This window comes from Oncorhynchus keta, chromosome 28 (assembly GCF_023373465.1).
Source record: "Oncorhynchus keta strain PuntledgeMale-10-30-2019 chromosome 28, Oket_V2, whole genome shotgun sequence".
NCBI lineage: Eukaryota > Metazoa > Chordata > Actinopteri > Salmoniformes > Salmonidae > Oncorhynchus > Oncorhynchus keta.
This window is the reverse complement of record NC_068448.1, coordinates 22825693-22848465: the sequence shown is the minus strand read 5'-3', so window position 1 is coordinate 22848465 and position 22773 is coordinate 22825693. Positions and strand designations below refer to the sequence as shown.

General features: G+C 42.4%; 2 protein-coding genes across 2 annotated transcripts in view; one reads left to right on the top strand and one right to left on the bottom strand.

Annotated features, from left to right (window-relative positions):
* LOC118360558 (calmodulin-binding transcription activator 1-like) overlaps window positions 1–6785 on the top strand; it is a 674662-nt gene extending 667877 nt beyond the window's left edge. The window contains 1 exon segment of the mRNA XM_052485146.1: window positions 177–6785. Coding sequence (XP_052341106.1) covers window positions 177–209 — 33 coding nt within the window. The 3' untranslated portion in view covers window positions 210–6785.
* Window positions 6786–20698: 13913 nt separating this feature from the next.
* LOC118360397 (urotensin-2-like) lies at window positions 20699–21684 on the bottom strand. The gene is made up of 4 exons (XM_035739661.1): window positions 21579–21684; window positions 21070–21195; window positions 20933–20976; window positions 20699–20812 (listed from the first exon to the last, which is right to left on the bottom strand). The coding sequence occupies exons 1-4, from the start codon at window positions 21682–21684 to the stop codon at window positions 20699–20701; spliced, it is 390 nt and encodes a 129-aa protein (XP_035595554.1).
* Between the last annotated feature and the right edge of the window lie 1089 nt (window positions 21685–22773).

Genomic DNA, 22773 nt, shown 5'->3' with positions numbered 1-22773 from the left:
TCTCTCTCTTGGGAAAGGTGTCCTATCTGTCTCTCTCTCTCGGGAAAGGTGTCCTACCTGTCTCTCTCTCGGGAATGGTTTGAGACAGAGTACAGAATCATCCTGTGAGAAGTGATCTGTGTTGGCGGTCATAGACCCCTGTTTAAATGACTTCTGTCTCTCTGTCTGTGTTTCAGAGTGAACGAATTGAAAAGGGCCAAGGAACATGAAAACCTTCAGAAGAGCCCCCTCACAATGTGACATCACTCTCCTCCTGACTCTTCCTGTTTTCTTTGTCCCTTTATACCCAAAACATTTTTCAAGAGAAGAAGAAAAGAAAACAGTTCAGTGAAAACACTGCGATTATTATTACTACTACTACGACAGCGTGGCTGACTCTACTTCTACTTCTAACAACAGCATTTTTCACCTTTATCTTTTCCCTCTTACGTGGTTTATGGTGGAGAGTGTAGAATTAGAAACTAAGGGGAAGAAGCTGTGGGGGGCAGAACATTTGCTTCATGGCATTTTTTGCACTTTTTCATGGATTGTTTAGTCTTTTTGGGAGTATCGGAGTCTAGGTTTAAGACGGTAAAGGAAGAGGAATGCTGGACATGTCTGAAAAAGTCCCTGTGGATCAAAGGAAGAGGACAAGACGCCAAGGATGGGGGCAGATGCCGGCCAGAACAGAAGGAAAACATGACAGAAGCAGAAACACATTTGGGACTTGGCTGTAATTGTATTTCATATTTTTTTAAGTAACTGATTATTCCATTTGAAGAAGAAAAAAATGTAACTTAATGAACCAAAAAATCTTGGTAATACATTGATCCATTTGCACACATACACTCCCTGTCGACAGTTAGATGAATACATTCAGTATGGTAATTAGTAAGGTAAATAGATCAAAATTACCCTTCCTGTTACGCTGTGCTGTACCCCGCCAGTCAGTCCAAAGGGGTGGGGTTACATATGAATGTAGGAGGGGTGTGAGCAGAAATGGGTGGGGCTTATTAAAGCAATGCCTTTTTTTGTTATCTAGGTTTGGAGGGGTTATGTACTGTAAGGCAAGGGATAGGGGGATTCAATGGAATTACAATTCTTCTTCTTCTTTTTTTATATTATTATTTTATTCTCTTTTCTATTCCTCTTTGCTTGAATCTGTTTTGTGCTCATGCCCATGACCGATTTACAACTGACTTGTCTCTTCAAAATTCTGTGTTGTCGATTTGATCAAATATGCATGCCTATGGGTGAAAGTCTTCACCTGTGTGCTGGAAGTTAGGTCTGTATTCTCTGAATTTCAATGTTTTGCTTTTGTCTTCATGTTCAAATGCAACTGAGTGGCCCATGTACCAACCTATTCTCCCAAGAGTCATACCCTCTAGTTCCTGAGATTATACCTACATCCTCATCTTTCCTTTTTCTGTCGCCTTATTTCATTTGTTTCCTCAGTATTCTAAAAAGAAAGAAAACTTGCCTCTTTTGTGTTGTAATGATTATAGTCATGAAGGTTATTGTTGTTCTTTTTAAATGAACTTCAGGGCCTGTGAGGGCTTTTGAGGGGAAGATCACATACATTTTAAATGAACCTCAGGGCCTGTGAGGGCTTTTGAGGGGAAGATCACATACATTTTAAATGAACTTCAAGGGCCTGTGAGGGCTTTTGAGGGGAAGATCACATACATTTTAAATGAACTTCAGGGCCTGTGAGGGCTTTTGAGGGGAAGATCACATACATTGCCTTGACGTCTTAGAGATTCTTTGAGGGGTCCCTAAGCTAGTCCCAAAAAAGGGGTTAGACAAATCCATATTTTTGACAATTGAGCAGTTTCTGTATATAAAGAAGGCTGAAGGTAGGGAAAAACATTTACCCAAAGGGGATTGTATTTTAGAAATATATTATTTTATTCATTAAAAAGGGGTCAAAAACAGGTATGAGACAAAAACAGAATATTTGTATAGTTTTGTTTGAATGCCTAAGAAGTATGGTTGTATTGTTTGTATATAGTGTAAATACCTGGGACAAAAATGAGCTATGTGCATGAAAAACATGAACAAAGGTTAAAAACACTCAACAAAAGCAGTAGTGGCTATGCTCTGTAAAATTATTAAAAGTATTTCACTATAAGAGTATTTTATTTTATTTTGATTGTTCTTGGGATAAACATTTTGCGAAAGCATGACATTATTGCAAATGCTAAAAACTTTTAAAAAAGATAACGTATTTAGAGTTAGGAGAAATCTGCAAAATTATCTTAAGACAAGTATGTTTATGTTTACATTTTTGTTTTGGGCTACCAAGAATCTTTTGCCAATGGTGCCAAGTAATGTGAATGCTATATTGCTTAACAAGAGAATGAAGTTAATCTTAGCAGAACAGATACAATGAAATAGACACTAGCATTAAAGACCACAAGGTCCCATCCCGACTGGCAGAGGATCACAGATAGAGGTACACATTGTAGAGGGAGAAATATTTATACAGCAACTTTTAAGTCTCTCATTTCTCTTCTGTTATCACACGTCAGAACAACCCAAACTTTTTTGCCGTCATCACCAAATACACAGGGATCACTGGTCAGTAACATTTTAAGTGCAAAAAAGCCTACTGTATGAGAAAGAGGGATTGCGTTGTTCGTGTGCATGTTTGTATGGATTGTCTTCATATAAGGATTGTAAATGGCAGCCTTGTCCATGTGAATCTCAGCCCTGTTGTTTTTATTTTTATAATTGAGGTTGATTTAACATTTGTTTAATAGGTGGCCTAGTGGTTTAGTTCGTTGGGCCAGTAACCCAAAGGTTGCTAGATGGAATCCCCGAGCTGACAAGGTCAAAATCTGTCGTTCTGACCCTGAATTCGTTATTAACTGACTTGCCTAGTTAAATAAAGGTTAAATAAATAAATAAAATATATATATTAAACCATAATTTATTTAATAGGACAACACACAGGTGATGAAATCATTGAGCTTTGATTATTAAATCATTGAGCTTTGATTATTAAATCATTGAGCTTTGATTATTAAATCATTGAGCTTTGATTATTAAATCATCGAGCTTTGATTATTAAATCATTGAGCTTTGATTATTAAATCATTGAGCTTTGATTATTAAATCATTGAGCTTTGATTATTAAATCATCGAGCTTTGATTATTAAATCATCGAGCTTTGATTATTAAATCATTGAGCTTTGATTATTAAATCATTGAGCTTTGATTATTAAATCATCGAGCTTTGATTATTAAATCATCGAGCTTTGATTATTAAATCATCGAGCTTTCATTATTAAATCATTGAGCTTTGATTATTAAATCATTGAGCGTTGATTATTAAATCATAATTTGTTTAATAGGACAACGCACAGGTGATGACATCATTGAGTGTTGATTATTAAATCATTGAGCTTTGATTATTAAATCATTGAGCTTTGATCATTAAATCATAATTTGTTTAATAGGACAACGCACAGGTGATGACATCATTGAGTGTTGATTATTAAATCATCGAGCTTTGATTATTAAATCATTGAGCTTTGATTATTAAATCATTGAGCTTTGATTATTAAATCATTGAGCGTTGATTATTAAATCATTGAGCTTTGATTATTAAATCATTGAGCTTTGATTATTAAATCATTGAGCGTTGATTATTAAATCATTGAGCTTTCATTGAGCTTTGATTATTAAATCATCGAGCTTTGATTATTAAATCATCGAGCTTTGATTATTAAATCATTGAGCTTTGATTATTAAATCATTGAGCTTTGATTATTAAATCATTGAGCGTTGATTATTAAATCATTGAGCTTTCATTGAGCTTTGATTATTAAATCATTGAGCTTTCATTGAGCTTTGATTATTAAATCATTGAGCTTTGGACCGAGTTTGGGAAACCCTGAAATAGACTAGATCAACGTATCAAACTGCTGACACAAGACAATACTTTTTTCTAAGTGTGGGCTGGAGGCTTAACTTGACTAAGGCTGTCAGGGTCTGGACAGACCAGAATTATTCTTTGTCAGAATGTAATGTGGCCACAGTGAACGAGGTACATGTGTAGTGTCTCTCGGCTGGTATTCTTTGTAAAAGTAAATTGGTCATTTACTTACAGGAGGAACACTTGTTTAAACAATCTAAGGTGCTAAAAATAACACAATTAAACAGTGATGCATAGATTATAGTGAAACATATGACCAAGTATGGATCAGCACAACCAAGTCAATGAGCAAAAGTGAGGGATCTATAAACCTGTAAATGTTACAAAATGCACCAGAGGACCGTGTTTGAAAGATTATGAAATGAAATGCGAGTGGTGGGAACAGAAACATTGATACCAGTTGATTTGATCTGTGAGTCCATGATATATACTCTACAATAGTCTGCTGGTTTCTGCAGTTCTGCTGAAATATATTATATTCATATCAAAACAACCAGGTGGCATTGAAGTGATGCCGTTCATTATTCAAACAAGGTGTGATGCCATTGGACAATTATGTTTTGTTGTTTAACTGGCTGAATTTCGTCTCAGACCCTGTTATCTGTTCTGTTTTGAATTATTATATACTGCTGGGTTTATTTCTCTGTATGGTTGTGTTTATTTCACAGAGACTTGATATGTAAACCTATTTTCAGAGTGTTTATGTAGAAAGTGCCTAATCATATCCCGATTGATCGCACAAAGCCAATGTCAGGAAGCATGCGATGTACTGTACCTAAGGAGAAAAACATGGCTTTGGAGAGAAAAAGATCACCTGAATCCATCATTCTTTAGGACTACTGTATATCAAGTATCATACCATATATCAATCCAAAAATCATCACTAAATTCAGTCAGGTGACAGTCTTCCCTTAACCAACTCAGTATCCCCACGCAATGCGTTCCGTCTTGTCAACATTCTCAGCCTTTTTATTTTCTATTGGAACTGCCTGTTGAAACCATGAGAATTCCATTCCATAACTTTTGTGGTTTTATTGCCTTGCATTCATCATTCAGATAGTGGTAAGAATGCCAGCTAATGCACTGCTGTGGCAATACGGGAAGGTTTTATTATGCTTGCATGGGTAAAATAGTTAACTGGGTGACTGAACTGCACCCAAAGCATGCTTATTTTTCTAAAATCGGTAGTCAGATAGACTTGTAAAAGACTTACTGTTCTGTAAAGCGAAGAACGTTTGTATGACGTGTCACAGAACTCTGAAAGATGGAGGGCAGTTGATTGGAAGGCAGAGAAGAATCCTAAAAATACAAACTATTATCAATCTGCAGTATTTACTGACCCTGTTTCTTGGGGTAGCATGAGGGCAAGTTTTTCTAGAAGCAAGTTTTTAAAAATTCATTTTTTCATTTGTATTAATTTGGATCTAAAAATAGTGTGCTCCCAAACCAACAGTATACCGCAAGTATTTTACGAGGCAACAACACACAGACACACACACACGAAGGCGACAGTACATTGCACTGCACACATCCAGATATGTCAGGGCATAGTCAGTCTCACTTGTACACAGTTCAGCAGAGAGAGCTCATCATGTGTTATTTTCCTAGCCTGCTCCTAGTCCTAGAGAACCGCTCACCTCCCTTCTGTATTTTACTCAGGGTGCCAAAATGGGGAGGAGGAAGTGGAGCAGGACATTGATGGTGATTCAGTGTAGAGAGAGGACACACTATTGAAATAGGATACAGAGCTTTCTGGATAAAACAGGCAAATTGCTACTGATCCTGGATGCATTATTGGTATCCATTTCCTCTCAAGTAAGTAAGGTGAGCTGAGGAGAGACGTAATGGCACGATAACAGAACTAGGGGATACAAGTAATTGTAGTATAGATAATTATAATTAGGACAAGCTCATCACAATTGACCGTATGGTCAATTGTTTCTGTCTTGGCTACAGCTCTGACAAATTAATTTGTAGGCATTATGGGACACTAGGGCTTAAAGTCTTACGTACATGCTTACCTTTCTTTTATAGACTATGCTTATGAGTCTAGTAACACTTTTAACCTTTGACCTCCTCTGGCTTGATGGTTCTCATTAAAACAAGGACTTGCTGTGTGAATCTATGGTTATGTCATAACATCACACACAGCTTCAAATAGTATATAAAGCTATTCTCAGTTATACAACATTTCATCTCAGTTAAGATATGGATGATGACATGATGTAACATCTGAATGAGGTCTTCCTGAGACGTACGTTGGGGTAGTTGAAGATGAGGTCTTCCTGAGACGTACGTTGGGGTAGTTGAAGATGAGGTCTTCCTGAGACGTATGTTGGGGTAGTTGAAGATGAGGTCTTCCTGAGACGTACGTTGGGGTAGTTGAAGATGAGGTCTTCCTGAGACGTACGTTGGGGTAGTTGAAGATGAGGTCTTCCTGAGACGTACGTTGGGGTAGTTGAAGATGAGGTCTTCCTGAGACGTACGTTGGGGTAGTTGAAGATGAGGTCTTCCTGAGACGTACGTTGGGGTAGTTGAAGATGAGGTCTTCCTGAGACGTACGTTGGGGTAGTTGAAGATGAGGTCTTCCTGAGACGTACGTTGGGGTAGTTGAAGATGACCAGATCTTATAGGGACGGTTTCAAAAAAAGCCCTTCAGGTATGGCCATCTTCTGGATGGTATGACAGGTTAGCTATAACAGGCACTTCATATGGATTTTACTACCTTCATTACACTCTGCTAATTGACCTGAGGGACTGGACGGTATCTCCTCCTCTTCCTTTGTCAATGCACTCAAACTACTGAAAGGTAGGCACATCAAGACAACAGAGCAGAAACCATCTCACAACCTTTTCCACTTGTGGACACAGAGCAATAAGCATTCTTTTGTGGAGACCTATAGACCTAGTGAAGATAAAAGTGATTGGACACATGTAGTTGACGTACTCTTATGCAAATGCCAGTATTGCAAGACAAGCATTCAGTAGTTTATGGACAGCAATTGTATGGCACCCTTTACCGAACTGCACGTTTTCATCAATTCCAAACCAAGAAGAAAAAAATGGCCCTGCTTTAATACAAAGTCGTGGGTCCTTGACACTTTGCATGTGAACTAGTGTTAGAGCTATTTTCCTCTCCTCTATAACTGTCTTCCTCTCGTCTTTCCCTGTTATGTGACCCTCTCTTTCTTTCCTTCCCCTATTATTTCACCCAGTCCTTATTTTCATTTCCCCTTTTGTGTTTTGCTTTCTCTCCTTTTTTCTTCCCCCTCTTTCTTGTTTGTAACTTTTATTTGTGTAATTGTGCATGTACAAGCGTCACTGACTCGATGGATATGTTTAAAAAAAAAAAGCTGCTGAAGCCATGCAAAACGTTTTGAAATGCCCTTAAAATATGGAAGATGTTTTCTGAATGCTTTATATTCTTTCTGCTGTAAAATAATTTAAAAAAAATAAAAAATGAAGAAAACTCTAACAAAGTGTGATTTTGCCTCCTTGTTCTTCTACTGTATCATCCAGTGCATCAATGCCTGGACTATAGCCACATTTTGTTGTAATAACCCACAGCCAATCTGCTGCCTACCAGTTGCTCTATGTTAACTCTGTATAGGTTTAGTGCTATAAGTTCAAATTGTACAAATTGTACATGCACTGTTGTAAGTTTTTTACTTCTGTATTTATTTCACCTTTATTTAACCAGGTAGACTAGAACAAGTTCTCACTTACAACTGGCCAAGATAAAGCAAAGCAGTGCGACACAAACAACAACACAGAGTTACACATGGAATATCCAAACATACAGTCAATAATACAGTAGAAAAGTCTATATACAATGTGTGCAAATTCAGTAGGACAAGGGAGGTAAGGCAATAAGTAGGCCATAGTGGCAAAATAATTGCAATATAGCAATTAAACACTGGAGTGATAGAGGTGCAGAAGATGAGTGTGCAAGCAGAGATACTGGGGTTCAAAGGAGCAAAATAAAAAATATATATAACAGTATGGGGATGAGGTAGTTGGATGGGCTATTTACAGATGAGCTATGTACAGGTGCAGTGGACTGTGAGCTGCTCTGGCAGCTGGTGCTTAAAGCTAGTGAGGGAGATATGAGTCTCCAGCTTCAGTGATTTTTGCAGTTCGTTCCAGTCATTGGCAGCAGAGAACTGGAAGGAAAGGCAGCGGAAGGAGGAATTGGCTTTGGGGGTGACCAGTGAAATATACCTGCTGGGGCACGTGCTACGGGTGAGTGCTGCTATGGTGACCAGTGAGCTGAGGTAAGGCAGGGCTTTACCTAGCAAAGACTTATAGATGACCTGGAGCCAGTGGGTTTGGCAAAGAATGTGAAGCGAGGGCCAGCCAACGAGAGCATACAGGTCGCAGTGGTGGGTAGTTTATGGGGCTTTGGTGACAAAACGGAATGCACTGTGATAGACTGCATCCAATTTGCTGAGTAGAGTGTTGGAGGCTATTTTGTAATTGACATCGCCAAAGTCAATGATCGCCAGGATAGTCAGTTTTACGAGGGTATGTTTGGCAGCAAGAGTGATGGATGCTTTGTTGCGAAATAGGAAGCCAATTCTAGATTTACTTTTGGATTGGACATGCTTAATGTGAGTCTGGAAGGAGAGTTTACAGTCTAGCCAGACATCTAGGTATTTGTAGTTGTCCACATAAGTCAGAACCATCCAGAGTAGTGATGCTGAACGGACGGGCACGTGTGCAGCGATCGGTTGAAGAGCATGCATTTAGTTTTACTTGCATTTAATAGCAGTTGGAGGCCACGGAAGGAGAGTTGTATGGCATTGAAGCTCATCTGGAGGTTAGTTAACACAGTGGCCAACGAAGGGCCATGTAACGCTTGCTGTCTGGGGAAGGAGAGGAGGACCAAGGTGCAGCGTGGTAAGTGTTTATATTATTTAATGAAATATGCAACACTAGACAAAACAACCAACACGACAAACAAACAGTCCTGAAAGGTGAAACAAAAACACTAAACAGGAAACAACCACCCACAAAACAAAATGGAAAACAGGCTACCTAAATATGGTTCTCAATCAGGGACAACGATTGACAGCTGCCTCTGATTGAGAACCATACCAGGCCAAACACAGAAATAGAAATTCAAGAAACTAACATTGACAACCCACCCAACTCATGCCCTGACCAGACTAAAACAAAAGACAAAACAAAGGAACTAAGGTCAGAATGTAACAGGCCAGAAGTATACAGAATGGTGTCGTCTGCTTAGAGGTGGATCAGAGAATCACTAGCAGCAAGAGCGACATCATTGCTGTATACAGAGAAAAGAGTCGGCCTGAGGATTGAACCCTGCGGCACCCCCATAGAGACTGCCAGAGGTCCGGACAGCAGGCTCTCTGATTTGACAAATTGAACTCTGTCTGAAAAGTAGTTGGTGAACCAGGCGAGGGAGTCATTTGAGAAACCAAGGCTGTTGAGTCTGCCAATAAGAATGTGGTGATTGACAGAGTCGAAAGCCTTGGCCAGGTCGATGAATACAGCTGCACAGTATTGTCTCTTATCGATGGCGGTTATGATATCATTTAGGACCTTGAGCGTGGCTGAGGTACACCCATAACCAGCTCGGAAACCAGATTGCATTCGGAGAAGGTACGGTGGGATTCGATATGGTCGGTGATCTGTTTGTTAACTTGGCTTTCGAAGACCTTAGAAAGGCAGCGTAGGATAGATATAGGTCTATAGCAGTTTTTGTCTAGAGTGTCTCCCCCTTTGAAGAGGGGGATGACCACAGCAGCTTTATAATCTTTGGAGATCTCAGATGATACGAAAGAGAGGTTGAACAATTTTGGCGGATAATTTTAGAAAGAGAGGGTCCAGATTGTTTAGCCCAGCTGATTTGTAGGGGTCCAGATTTTGCAGTTCTTTCAGAACATCAGCTATCTGGATTTGGGTGAAGGAGAAATGGGGGAGGCTTGGACAAGTTGCTGTGGGGGGCGCAGGGCTGTTGACTGGGGTAGGGGTAGCCAGGTGGAAAGCATGGCCAGCCGTAGATAAATGCTTATTGAAATGTTCAATTATTGCGGATTTATCGGTGGTGACAGTGTTTCCTAGCCTCAGTGCAGTGGGCAGCTGGGAGGAGGTGCTCTTATTCTCCATGGACTTTATGGTGTCCCATAACTTTTTGGAGTTTGTGCTACAGCTTGCACATTTCTGTTCCAAAAAGCTATCCTTTGCTGCTGCTGCTGCAGTTTCAACTGGCCTGGGCCCTAGGACCATGTCCCAGGACTACCTGACATGATGACTCCTTGCTGTCCCCAGTCCACCTGGCCATGCTGCTGCTCCAGTTTCAACTGTTCTGCCTTACTATTATTCAACCATGCTGGTCATTTATGAACATTTGAACATCTTGGCCACGTTCTGTTATAATCTCCACCCGGCACAGCCAGAAGAGGACTGGCCACCCCACATATGCTCTCTCTAATTCTCTCTTTCTTTCTCTCTCTCAGAGGACCTGAGCCCTAGGACCGTGCCCCAGGACTACCTGACATGATGGCTCCTTGCTGTCCCCAGTCCACCTGACTGTGCTGCTGCTCCAGTTTCAACTGTTCTGCCTTATTATTATTCGACCATGCTGGTCATTTATGAACATTTGAACATCTTGGTCATGTTCTGTTATAATCTCTACCCGGCACAGCCAGAAGAGGACTGGCCACCCCACATAGCCCGGTTCCTCTCTAGGTTTCTTCCTAGGTTTTGGCCTTTCTAGGGAGTTTTTCCTAGCCACCGTGCTTTTACACCTGCATTGTTTGCTGTTTGGGGTTTTAGGCTGGGTTTCTGTACAGCACTTTGAGATATCAGCTGATGTACAAAGGGCTATATAAATACATTTGATTTGATTTGATTTGATTTCCTAACTGCCTGTGTATATTTGTTCCTAATTTTCCTGAAAAGTTGTATATCGCAGGGGCTATCTGATGCTAATGCAGTACGCCACAGGATGTTTTTGTGCTGTTCAAGGGCAGTCAGGTCTGGAATGAACCAAGGGTTCTGTTCCTGGTTCTACATTTTTTGAATGGGGCATGCTTATTTAAGATGGCAAGGAAGGCACTTTTAAAGAATAACCAGGCATCCTCTACTGATGGAGACAGGTCGATTAGAAAGGCCTGCTCGCTGAAGTGTTTTAGGGAGTGTTTGACAGTGATGAGGGGTGGTCGTATGACTGCAGACCCATTGCGGACGCAGGCAATGAGGCAGTGATCACTAAGATCCTGGTTGAAGACAACAGAGGTATATTTGGAGAGCAGGTTGGTTAGGATGATATCTATGAGGGTGCCCGTGTTTATGAATTTGGGGTTATACCTGGTAGGTTCATTGATCATTTGTGTGAGATTGAGGGCATCAAGCTTAGACTGTAGGATGGCCGGGGTGTTAAGCATGTCCCAGTTTAGGTCACATAACAGCAAAAGCTCTGAAGATAGATGGGGGGCAATCAATTCAAATCAAATCAAATCAAATGTATTTATATAGCCCTTCGTACATCAGCTGATATCTCAAAGTGCTGTACAGAAACCCAGCCAAAAAACCCAAACAGCAAGCAATGCAGGTGTAGAATTCACATGTATTGGGTAATATCATTAATAATGCAATTCCTGCTATCTGATACTCACTTTACACCCATTAAGGGCATTATCCTATTCAGTAAAGTTGAATTTGGCAATAAAAACGCCTGCGGTATTCGAACTCAAAGGGCATCGCTGTTGACAAAGCATCCTCACAGACACAGTTACCTCAGATACTGTCCCGCCCAGGCAGTAAAGCTAGTCATTGGATCAAAGCTGAGTGGACGAAGTGATCCAGAGGTCCAACTTAATGTAATTCTAAATTCTGAGCCACTGCTGTAGTACAGTCATATCATAGTCACAGTCAATGTGTCTCAGTGAGTTAGGATACGCAAAGAACACATTTCCAATACACACATGAGTATTAATACACACTAGTACATGTGTGAAATAGGACAAATATAAGTGCCCACCAAATTATTATTATTATCAATGTCACTACTGATGACTGCAGTTCTTCAGTCTGGGATGTAGAAGGAGAATAGGCAGTTGGCAGCTGCTGGGTCGTTCCACCAACTCAGTACCTTTTGAGATGTGTAACTGCACAAATTGTAACATTCTGTCGTAAAGAGCACATGTTCAACTTCATAGAAAACATGTTTTCCCATCTAAATAAAAATATATATACTATAGCGAGTGACTATTAAGAGCCAATAATAGTTGACCGTAACAGGGTTGACCGTAACAGGGTTGACCGTAACAGGGTTGACCGTAACAGGGTTGACGATTTCATCTTGTGACAGGAGAAATGGATACTTGTTGTGTGCAACAAGGAGGGGCAATTGAACGCAAGCTTCAGACAAAAACATTGTTAAAACATCTATCAATCTCTATCAATGGATAACTGTTAGTGGAAATTATAGTTGAAATGATTAATTATGTATACATTTTTGATTAAAACCATTTATTCTGATACTATTATGTTATGATATGAAATGTATGGGCTCTTGGTTAAGCTGTTACTGAAAATGTAAGTAAAAACGAATTAATTAAACCCTAGCGGGTTTAAGGGGGAGAGATGATATAGCTTTTCAGACAGATAAGAATGTTTGGGTTGTGTTCCATTAGTGGAGAAAAGTATATCTTTTAGACAGTTTGGAATGTAGTTTTATGAGGGGAGTAGAAGAAGATTTCCGGACCTAAAAACACTGGGCTATTGTGAGAATCGGAGAGAGTGTGGGAAACTGATTATGTCATTTTCAGTTTATAACCTGTGGAAATTTGTATTTTGGGTCAGGAATTAAACGCTCTTACCTGGCTTTTAAGACTGGTCTCGATCTACTTCATGCATAATTAATGAACTTACACCTAATTAATGATACTAGAGAGAGTGTGAAATTGATTTTGGCTATAAAACATATAGGAATTTAGAAATTCCACTATCAATAACACTCAGTTCTCCACCACAAAACACCAGAACATTTCTAGCCTCTCTATCAATGGATAACACTCAGTTCTCCACCACAAAACACCAGAACATTTCTAGCCTCTATATCAATGGATAACACTCAGTTCTCCACCACAAAACACCAGAACATTTCTAGCCTCTATATCAATGGATAACACTCAGTTCTCCACCACAAAACACCAGAACATTTTCAAAAAGAACACTATGATTTGACTATTAGATGTTAATTTTGAAAAAGGAAATGTAAAGAAATAGTTTCACCATATTAAAACAAGAGCCCAGTTCATGTAACAGGGGTGACCTTAAAATAAGGGACAGGTCTTTTTTTAACCTTAAAAAATAAATAAATAATACCATTCAGAAATAACTTTGTCAAAGAAACTAAATATCTAGGGCTTTACAATGAGGGTGCACGGAGGGACATTTACAATGAGGGTGCACGGAGGGACATTTACAATGAGGGTGCACGGAGGGACATTTACAATGAGGGTGCACGGAGGGACATTTACAATGAGGGTGCACGGAGGGACATTTACAATGAGGGTGCACAAAGGGACATTTACAATGAGGGTGCACGGAGGGACATTTACAATGAGGGTGCACGGAGGGACATTTACAATGAGGGTGCACGGAGGGACATTTACAATGAGGGTGCACGGAAGGGACATTTACAATGAGGGTGCACGGAGGGACATTTACAATGAGGGTGCACGGAGGGACATTTACAATGAGGGTGCACGAAGGGACATTTACAATGAGGGTGCACGGAGGGACATTTACAATGAGGGTGCACGGAGGGACATTTACAATGAGGGTGCACGGAGGGACATTTACAATGAGGGTGCACGGAGGGACATTTACAATGAGGGTGCACGGAGGGACATTTACAATGAGGGACATGTAAAACTGCTGAATTCTGATTTATTGAATTCTCCATGTGGTCTTTTTTAAAAGGGCACTTCATTGACTATAACAGGCTTTTAAATTCAATATTGGTGCACAATTTCTACTTAAAATATCAAAAGGCTCTACCTTCGTGGAATGGCCTTCCTGTGTGCGTGTTTCTTCTTTCTGTCTGCTGTAGATTCATGGGGGATGCGGCAGGTACAGTGTCACGTCAGCAGAGCAGTGAGGGGCTGAGAGATCACTTGCCTGGGGGTTATCAAATCTAAATGTATTCTTCATGCACACAGTTTACAGCAGTTATAAACAACGTAGCGATATGCTTTACTTGCAAGCTCCCTCAACAGTGCAGTACAAATAATCAATATAATCAAACGGTTATGATGCAGGACAGTGGTTTAGTGTGGAGGAGACCCAGAATCATCAGGGATTGGTCAAGGCAAGCTCAGGGGGAGACTATAAAACAAATGTTGGTGTACCGAGGCTTCACTCAACTTCAGTGGAACGCCGTACTGCAACATAATCACCAACACACAGGTGACTCAGAAGGTAGGACTTTGTTGGGTTCTTATATCTGCTGAATGTATTTGATTGTACTTCATTCCCAGATCTTAGGGAGGCTAGAAGGCCTATAGGGAATACCTTTTAACCTATACGTTGTAGTGAGGACTAAGGATTTGAGATGGTCCTCTGTGTCATAGGAGAGATGATGAAGGTGGGAATACTGACACTTTTGTTGCTGTCTCTCTGGACGTGTAATTGCAAGTCATTGCAGACTGATTCAGACACTCTGATTGAGGTGAGACTGAGTTTATCCTGACTCAAATCTTGTTTATGAACACAGATTACATTAACCATAAAATTGCTGGCTCAAGTCATGGGACAATGGTGGTTAATCTATATAAACTTAAATTTAATAGATTCTCGTCTGGAGCTTGTGTCTGTAGCTTGTGTAAACATGTTTCCTAGGCAAGGAACTTCTGACCCACGCTGTCATTTAATGTTTTCTTTTGCATCCCCTTCCTCGCTCTCTCCCTCCCTTCTGTACTCTCTCCCTCCCATCTGTACTCTCTCCCTCCCTTCTGTACTCTCTCCCTCCCTTCTGTACTCTCTCCCTCCCTTCTGTACTCTCTCCCTCCCTTCTGTACTCCCTCCCTCCCTTCTGTACTCTCTCCCTCCCTTCTGTACTCTCTCCCTCCCTTCCTCGCTCTCTCCCTCCCTTCTGTACTCTCTCCCTCCCTTCTGTACTCTCTCCCTCCCTTCTGTACTCTCTCCCTCCCTTCTGTACTCCCTCCCTCCCTTCTGTACTCTCTCCCTCCCTTCTGTACTCTCTCCCTCCCTTCTGTACTCTCCCTCCCTTCTGTACTCTCTCCCTCCCTTCTGTACTCTCTCCCTCCCTTCTGTACTCTCTCCCTCCCTTCTGTACTCCCTCCCTCCCTTCTGTACTCTCTCCCTCCCTTCTGTACTCTCTCCCTCCCTTCCTCGCTCTCTCCCTCCCTTATGTACTCCCTCCCTCCCCCTCCCTCGCTCTCTCCCTTCTGTACTCTCTCCCACCCTTCCTCGCTCTCTCCCTCGCTTCCTCCCTCTCTCCCTTTCCTTCTGTACTCCCTCCCTCGCTCTCTCCCTCCTTCTGTACTCCCTTCCTCCCTTCTGTACTCCCTCCTTCCTCCCTCTCTCCCTTTCCTTCTGTACTCCCTCCCTCGCTCTCTCCCTCCCTTCTGTACTCCCTTCCTCCCTTCTGTACTCCCTCCTTCCTCCCTCTCTCCCTTTCCTTCTGTACTCCCTCCCTTCCTCGCTCTCTCCCTCCCTTCTGTACTCCCTCCCTTCCTCGCTCTCTCCCTCCCTTCTGTACTCTCTCCCTTCCTCGCTCTCTCCCTCCCTTCCTCGCTCTCTCCCTCCCTTCTGTACTCCCTCCCTTCCTCGCTCTCTCCCTCCCTTCTGTACTCTCTCCCTCCCTTCTGTACTCTCTCCCTCCCTTCTGTACTCTCTCCCTCCCTTCTGTACTCTCTCCCTCCCTTCTGTACTCTCTCCCTCCCTTCTGTACTCTCTCCCTCCCTTCTATACTCCCTCCCTCCTTTCTGTACTCTCTCCCTCCCTTCTGTACTCTCTCCCTCCCTTCCTCGCTCTCTCCCTCCCTTCTGTACTCTCTCCCTCCCTTCTGTACTCTCTCCCTCCCTGGTTCTCTCCCTCCCTTCTGTACTCTCTCCCTCCCTTCTGTACTCCCTCCCTCTGGTAGCTTTTGGAGCTCCTCCAGTCAGTGGGTTATCGGGTGCCAGGAGGTGAAGAGGGGCCCATGCTGGAGACAACCAGAGAGAATGCAGCATGGCCCAGTGCTGAGCTGGAGAAGAGAGACCTCCCAAGGATGGGTGCCTCTATGTACAACAGACCTTACGCTGAACAAGGCAGCAGCAGGTCAGAAAGACAAACACAACAACATTTAGAAATAATATTACTGTAGTATTATGTAATGTGCACTTGTAAGTGGTCAATATAAGGATAATTCATTTTCATACACCATGTATATTAAAATGTTCAATCTTAATTACTGTTGAAGACTATATCTCTGTTTCTCTGTTCCTCTATTTCTCTCTCTCTTTCTCACTTCCTCCTAACTATCTCTCCTTCTCTCTCTCCTAATTCTCTCCTAACTCTCTCTCCTAATTCTCTCCTCACTCTCTCTCCTTTTAACTCTCTCTCTCCTCTCTCTCTCCTTCTAACTCTCTCTCTCTCTCCTCTCTCTCTCTCCTAACTCTCTCCTTCTAACTTTCTCTCTCCTAACCCTCTCCTTCTAACTCTCTGTCACTCTCTCCTAACTTTCTCTATCCTTCTAACTCTCTCTCTCCTTCTAACACACTCTCTTTCCTTCTAACTCTCTCTCTCTCCTAACTCTCTCTCCTTCTAACTCTCTCTCTCTCCTTACTCTCTCTCCTTCTAACTCTCTCTCTCTCCTAACTCTCTCTCTCTCCTTACTCTCTCTCCTTCTAACTCTCTCTCTCTCCTAACTCTCCCTCCTTCTAACTCTCCCTCTCTCTATCTCCTTACTCTCTCTCCTTCAAACGCTCTCTCTCTCCTTCTAACTCTGACTTTCCTTCTAACTCTCTCTCTCCTAACTCTCTCTATCTCTCTCTCTCCTTCAAACTCTCTCTCCTAACTCTCTCTCTCTCCTTCTAACTCTTTCCTAACTCTCTCTCCCCTTCTAACTCTCTCTCTCCTTCTAACTCTCTCTCTCCTAACTCTCTCTCTCCTTCTAACTCTCTCTCTCATTCCAACTCTCTCTTTCCTTCTAACTCTCTCTCATTCTAACTCTCTGTCTCCTAACTCTACCTCTCCTTCTAACTACCTCTCCCCCTCTTTCTGTCCTTCTAACTCTCTCTCTCCTTATAACTCTCTCTCTCCTAACTCTCTCTCCTTCTAACTCTCTCTCTCTCCTTCTAACTCTCTCTCTCCTTCTAACTCTCTCTCATTCTAACTCTCTCTCTCCTAACTCTCTCTCCCCTTCAAACTCTCTCTCTCTCCTTCTAACTCTCTCTCCCCTTCTAACTCTCTCTCCCCCTCTCTCTCTCCTTCCAACTCTCTCTCCCCTTCTAACTCTCTCTCCCCCTCTCTCTGTCCTTCTAACTCTCTCTCTCCTTCTAACTCTCTCTCTCCTTCTAACTCTCTCTCTCCTTCTAACTCTCTCTTTCCTTCTAACTCTCTCTCATTCTATCTCTCTCTCTCCTAACTCTCCCTCTCCTTCTAACTCTCTCTCTCTCCTTCTAACTCTCTCTCTCCCTCTCTCTCCTTCTAACTATCTCTCTCCTAACTCTCTCTCCTAACTCTCTCTCCTAACTCTCTCCTTCTAACTCTCTCTCCCTCTCTTCTAACTCTCTCTCTCTCCCAACTCTCTGTCTCTCTCTCTCTTCTAACTCTCTCCTACCTCTCTCTCTCTCCCTCTCTCTTTTTCTCTCTCTCCTTCTAACTCTCTCCTAACTCTCTCTCTCTCCTCTCTCTCTCTCTCTCCTTCTAACACTCTCTCTCTCCTTCTAACTCTCTCTCTCTCTCTACTCTCTCTCCTTCTAACTCTCTCTCTCTCCTAACTCTCCCTCCGTCTAACTCTCTCTCTCCTAACCCTCTCTATCTCCTTACTCTCTCTCCTTCAAACGCTCTCTCTCTCCTTCTAACTCTCTCTTTCCTTCTAACTCTCTCTCTCCTAACTCTCTCTCTCCTTCTAACTCTCTCTCTCCTAACTCTCTCTCCCCTTCTAACTCTCTCTCCCCCTCTCTCTGTCCTTCTAACTCTCTCTCTCCTTCTAACTCTCTCTCTCCTAACTCTCTCTCTCCTTCTAACTCTCTCTCTCCTAACTCTCTCTCTCCTTCTAACTCTCTCTCTCCTTCCAACTCTCTCTCTCCTTCTAACTCTCTCTCATTCTATCTCTCTCTCTCCTAACTCTCTCTCCTAACTCTCTCCTTCTAACTCTCTCTCCCTCTCTTCTAACTCTCTCTCTCTCCTTCTAACTCTCTCTCTCTCCTTCTTCTAATCTCTCTCTCTCTCTTCTAACTCTCTCTAACTCTCTCTCTCTCCTAACTCTCCCTCCATCTAACTCTCTCTCTCCTAACCCTCTCTATCTCCTTACTCTCTCTCCTTCAAACGCTCTCTCTCTCCTTCTAACTCTCTCTTTCCTTCTAACTCTCTCTCTCTCTCCTTCTAACTCTCTCTCTCCTAACTCTCTCTCTCCTTCTAACTCTCTCTCCCCTTCTAACTCTCTCTCCCCCTCTCTCTCTCCTTCTAACTCTCTCTCTCCTAACTCTCTCTCTCCTTCTAACTCTCTCTCTCCTTCTAACTCTCTCTCTCCTTCTAACTCTCTCTCATTCTATCTCTCTCTCCTAACTCTCTCTCCTAACTCTCTCCTTCTAACTCTCTCTCCCTCTCTTCTAACTCTCTCTCTCTCCCAACTCTCTGTCTCTCTCTCTCTTCTAACTCTCTCCTAACTCTCTCCCTCTCTTCTAACTCTCTCTCTCTCCCAACTCTCTGTCTCTCTCTCTCTTCTAACTCTCTCCTAACTCTCTCTCTCTCTCTCCTTCTAACTCTCTCTCATTCTATCTCTCTCTCCTAACTCTCTCTCCTAACTCTCTCCTTCTAACTCTCTCTCCCTCTCTTCTAACTCTCTCTCTCTCTCTCCCAACTCTCTGTCTCTCTCTCTCTTCTAACTCGCTCCTAATTCTCTCTCTCTCCTTCTAACTCTCTCCTACCTCTCTCTCTCTCTCTCACTCTCCCTCTCTCTTTCTCTCTCTCTCCTTCTAACTCTCTACTAACTCTCTCTCTCCTCTCTCTCTCTCCTTCTAACGCTCTCTCTCTCCTTCTAACTCTCTCTCTCTCTCTACTCTCTCTCCTTCTAACTCTCTCTCTCTCCTAACTCTCCCTCCGTCTAACTCTCTCTCTCCTAACCCTCTCTATCTCCTTACTCTCTCTCCTTCAAACACTCTCTCTCTCCTTCTAACTCTCTCTCTCTCCTAACTCTCTCTCTCCTTCTAACTCTCTCTCTCCTAACTCTCTCTCCCCTTCTAACTCTTTCTCCCCCTCTCTCTGTCCTTCTAACTCTCTCTCTCCTTCTAACTCTCTCTCTCCTAACTCTCTCTCTCCTTCTAACTCTCTCTCTCTCCCCTTCAAACTCTCTCTCTCTCCTTCTAACTCTCTCTCCCCTTCTAACTCTCTCTCCCCCTCTCTCTGTCCTAACTCTCTCTCTCCCTCTCTCTCCTTCTAACTCTCTCTTTCCTTCTAACTCTCTCTCATTCTATCTCGCTCTCTCCTAACTCTCCCTCTCCTTCTAACTCTCTCTCTCTCCTTCTAACTCTCTCTCTCCCTCTCTCTCCTTCTAACTATCTCTCTCCTAACTCTCTCTCCTAACTCTCTCTCCTAACTCTCTCCTTCTAACTCTCTCTCCCTCTCTTCTAACTCTCTCTCTCTCCCAACTCTCTGTCTCTCTCTCTTCTAACTCTCTCCTAACTCTCTCTCTCTCCTTCTAACTCTCTCCTAACTCTCTCTCTCCTCTCTCTCGCTCTCTCCTTCGAACTCTCTCTCCTTCAAACTCTCTCTTGCTCACAATCTCTCTCTCCTCTCCCTCCCTTCTTCCCTTCACCTCTCTACTTTCCGTTGTCCAGGAAGTCTAATACAAAGTATCTGCCTGCTTTTCCAATGGAGCGGATGAATGGTGTCCGGGGTTGATGGACTGTCTTACAAAACAATGAGATTATACCACAGTATCATTTTCTGACAAATTGGATCTGCCAAATGTCTGCTTCTCAGACCTACAGTGAACAGTACGACTCCTTTGCATGTCTTCTACAATGAATCCCATCCCCTTATGACTCAAATAAAGACTGTAGACATTATATTATGTTCTTCATGTGGTCTTTTTGCGTGAAGAGATGTCAATGTTTATTTTATCACAGACTGCATAAATGCATTTGGTAGTTCAATGAATTATTCCCCTGGGACCAGACATCCAACGGAGAGCTTTTCCAAGTTGAAGATTTGATTTGTATTTAATATACAGCACAGCCATTTAGTTGTTCATGCAGGTCATGTTTGCTCAGTAACATTAAACAGTGAACATTTTAAACACACAGGTGGGACAGGGATAAAAACAAAATAGTCTGCATACTGTAACATATATCAACCTGTGGGATATCCATTCAGTCCATCCCTGTCTGTGTGTAGTGTCCTTATGTGTGTGTGTTTTCCTGTGTGTGAATGTACAGTATGCATGCATGTACATATGTGCGCATGTGTATGCTTTGTTGTGTGCAAGGGAGGGGTGTGTCTCAGTACAAGCCACATCTCTTCATCATAATGCATGGTGTGAATGTATTTCTCTATGGACGCTTGACTGTGTTAGACACAGTACTTCCAGAAGCACTCTGAGGCACCTCCTCTTTTCCTGGACTGCTTCCTGATGCCAAAGAAGCGGCTGAAGGGGTTGAGGTGACTCTGTTTCTCCAGCCACTCCTGAAACAGAGAACAATTACCGCTGTAGTAGTTCATGCTTCCTGGAACCGCTACTCCCAAAACAAAATGTGATAGTAGCTTAATATATGCTTCTTATCATCATTTAGTTTAAAAACTCACATCTCTCTTCATCTGCCTTTTGAGTAGTCCAGCTGCACTGAGACCTAAGAGAGACAAAGGGTGAGAGAGAATATGTTTTGATACTTCTCTTGGTGTAACTGTTTAGGCACAAAACCAACTAGTTTGTGTGATCTCACCATCTCTGCTGAGATCTCCAGACAGTAGGGGTGAGTATCTGAGTCCAGGGCCAACTTGGGGAAGATACGTCAGCTCAGAGAAAGACAGCTCGTCTGGACTACCTGCTCCTCCATCCTCCACGGATACTGAACACAGTGAAAACACAGTCAACACTTACAATTGTGTTTATCTTAATCCAACCATGGGGATTAATGAGAAATAACTTAAGTAGCAGCGACACTTTGATAGTGTAAAGTGTATGGAACAATGTCACCATAATCAAACTGCATATTGCACATTCAATATTAACACTGCTTCAGTTCTCAGACACAACCACAAGTTGACAGATCAACTAGGTCTCAAAGAAATTAGACCAGAACAAAAGGTCACTGATTACAATATGTTTGTTATTTATCCTCAAGATTGAAATGTAATTAAAACTCACACATGCCTTAGTTACATCTGTGAATATTGAACTACCCTGCCAAATAACCTCATACTACAACTATTGGGTGGATCTGGTACTCACCAGGACCTGGGTAGGGCATCTCTGCAGAGTCTGTGATGGGATGTGCCAATAGCGGTCCAGTGGCTACCAGCAGGAAGGTCCATGATAGGAGCAGGTTAAACATCATCTCTATGGGCCTGTTGTGTCTGGGTCTTCTGGGTGGGTGATGGGTGCTCCTGAGGTCTGGAGAGGGTTATCTTCTCTCTGCTCTCTCCCCCAAAGGGTTATATACCCCATGTACTGCCCCCACTCCACCCCATGTCACCACAATAGGGTGACACTACCATAGGTCCATCTGATGTCACAAACGCTCTCTCTGTGTGTGATACATCAACATCCAGTCACTCAGGTGAGTTATAGGGAACTATAAAACGGACCGTGGGTCGTGGGTCTACGTGTCGGGGGCAAAGATGTGCTTTATGATCCCGGCGGGTTGATTGACTAGTTTAACTGAATCGGTAAATCGGGTTTGCCCAGGTGTTTAGAATGCCCTGCTCATCTGCCTGTGGAGGGGGACCAGGTGGAGAGACTAGGGCACAGAATTGACTGTTTATTTTATGAATTAATTAACCTGCTACGTGACTTCACTTTCATTAAATCAACCAACTCACTGCGTGACTTACAGGCTTTATGGAATAGCATTTATCTCCCTCACCTCGGCTACCCATCCAAACACATGACTCCCTGGTCACAGTACAATGTGATTTTGTTGTTTTACATAATGCATTGAAAGCAGTTAGTTGGGCGTTATATCCTGTAGCCTAATAGGTCATACACCCTACATGAGGATGGAGGTGTTTATGAATATTAGTCAGTGTTACTCCTCTGGAGCAGGTGTCAGGTTGTCTCACGGTGGATAATTTGGACTATTCCTCAGTTGCATTGGGGTTGATGTAGAAATGTATGCATGCTGTTCTTACATTAAATCACATAACACACGTAACATTATCCCTGATATCAATTGTGATATTCATCCGACAATACAATGTTGGGCCTGAAATGGTCCATTAATTCAGCAGAAGGAAATGAGAATTGAAGTTATGGAGATCCAGGTAACTGCCAAAATAAAGGAAACACCAACACACATGGTCTTAATGAGGCGTGGGGCACCACGAGTCAGAACAGCTTCAATGCGTCTTGGCATAGATTCTACAAGTCTTTGGAACTCTATTGGAGGGAGGTGACACTATCGTGATATGGTGACTGAGACGGCCAT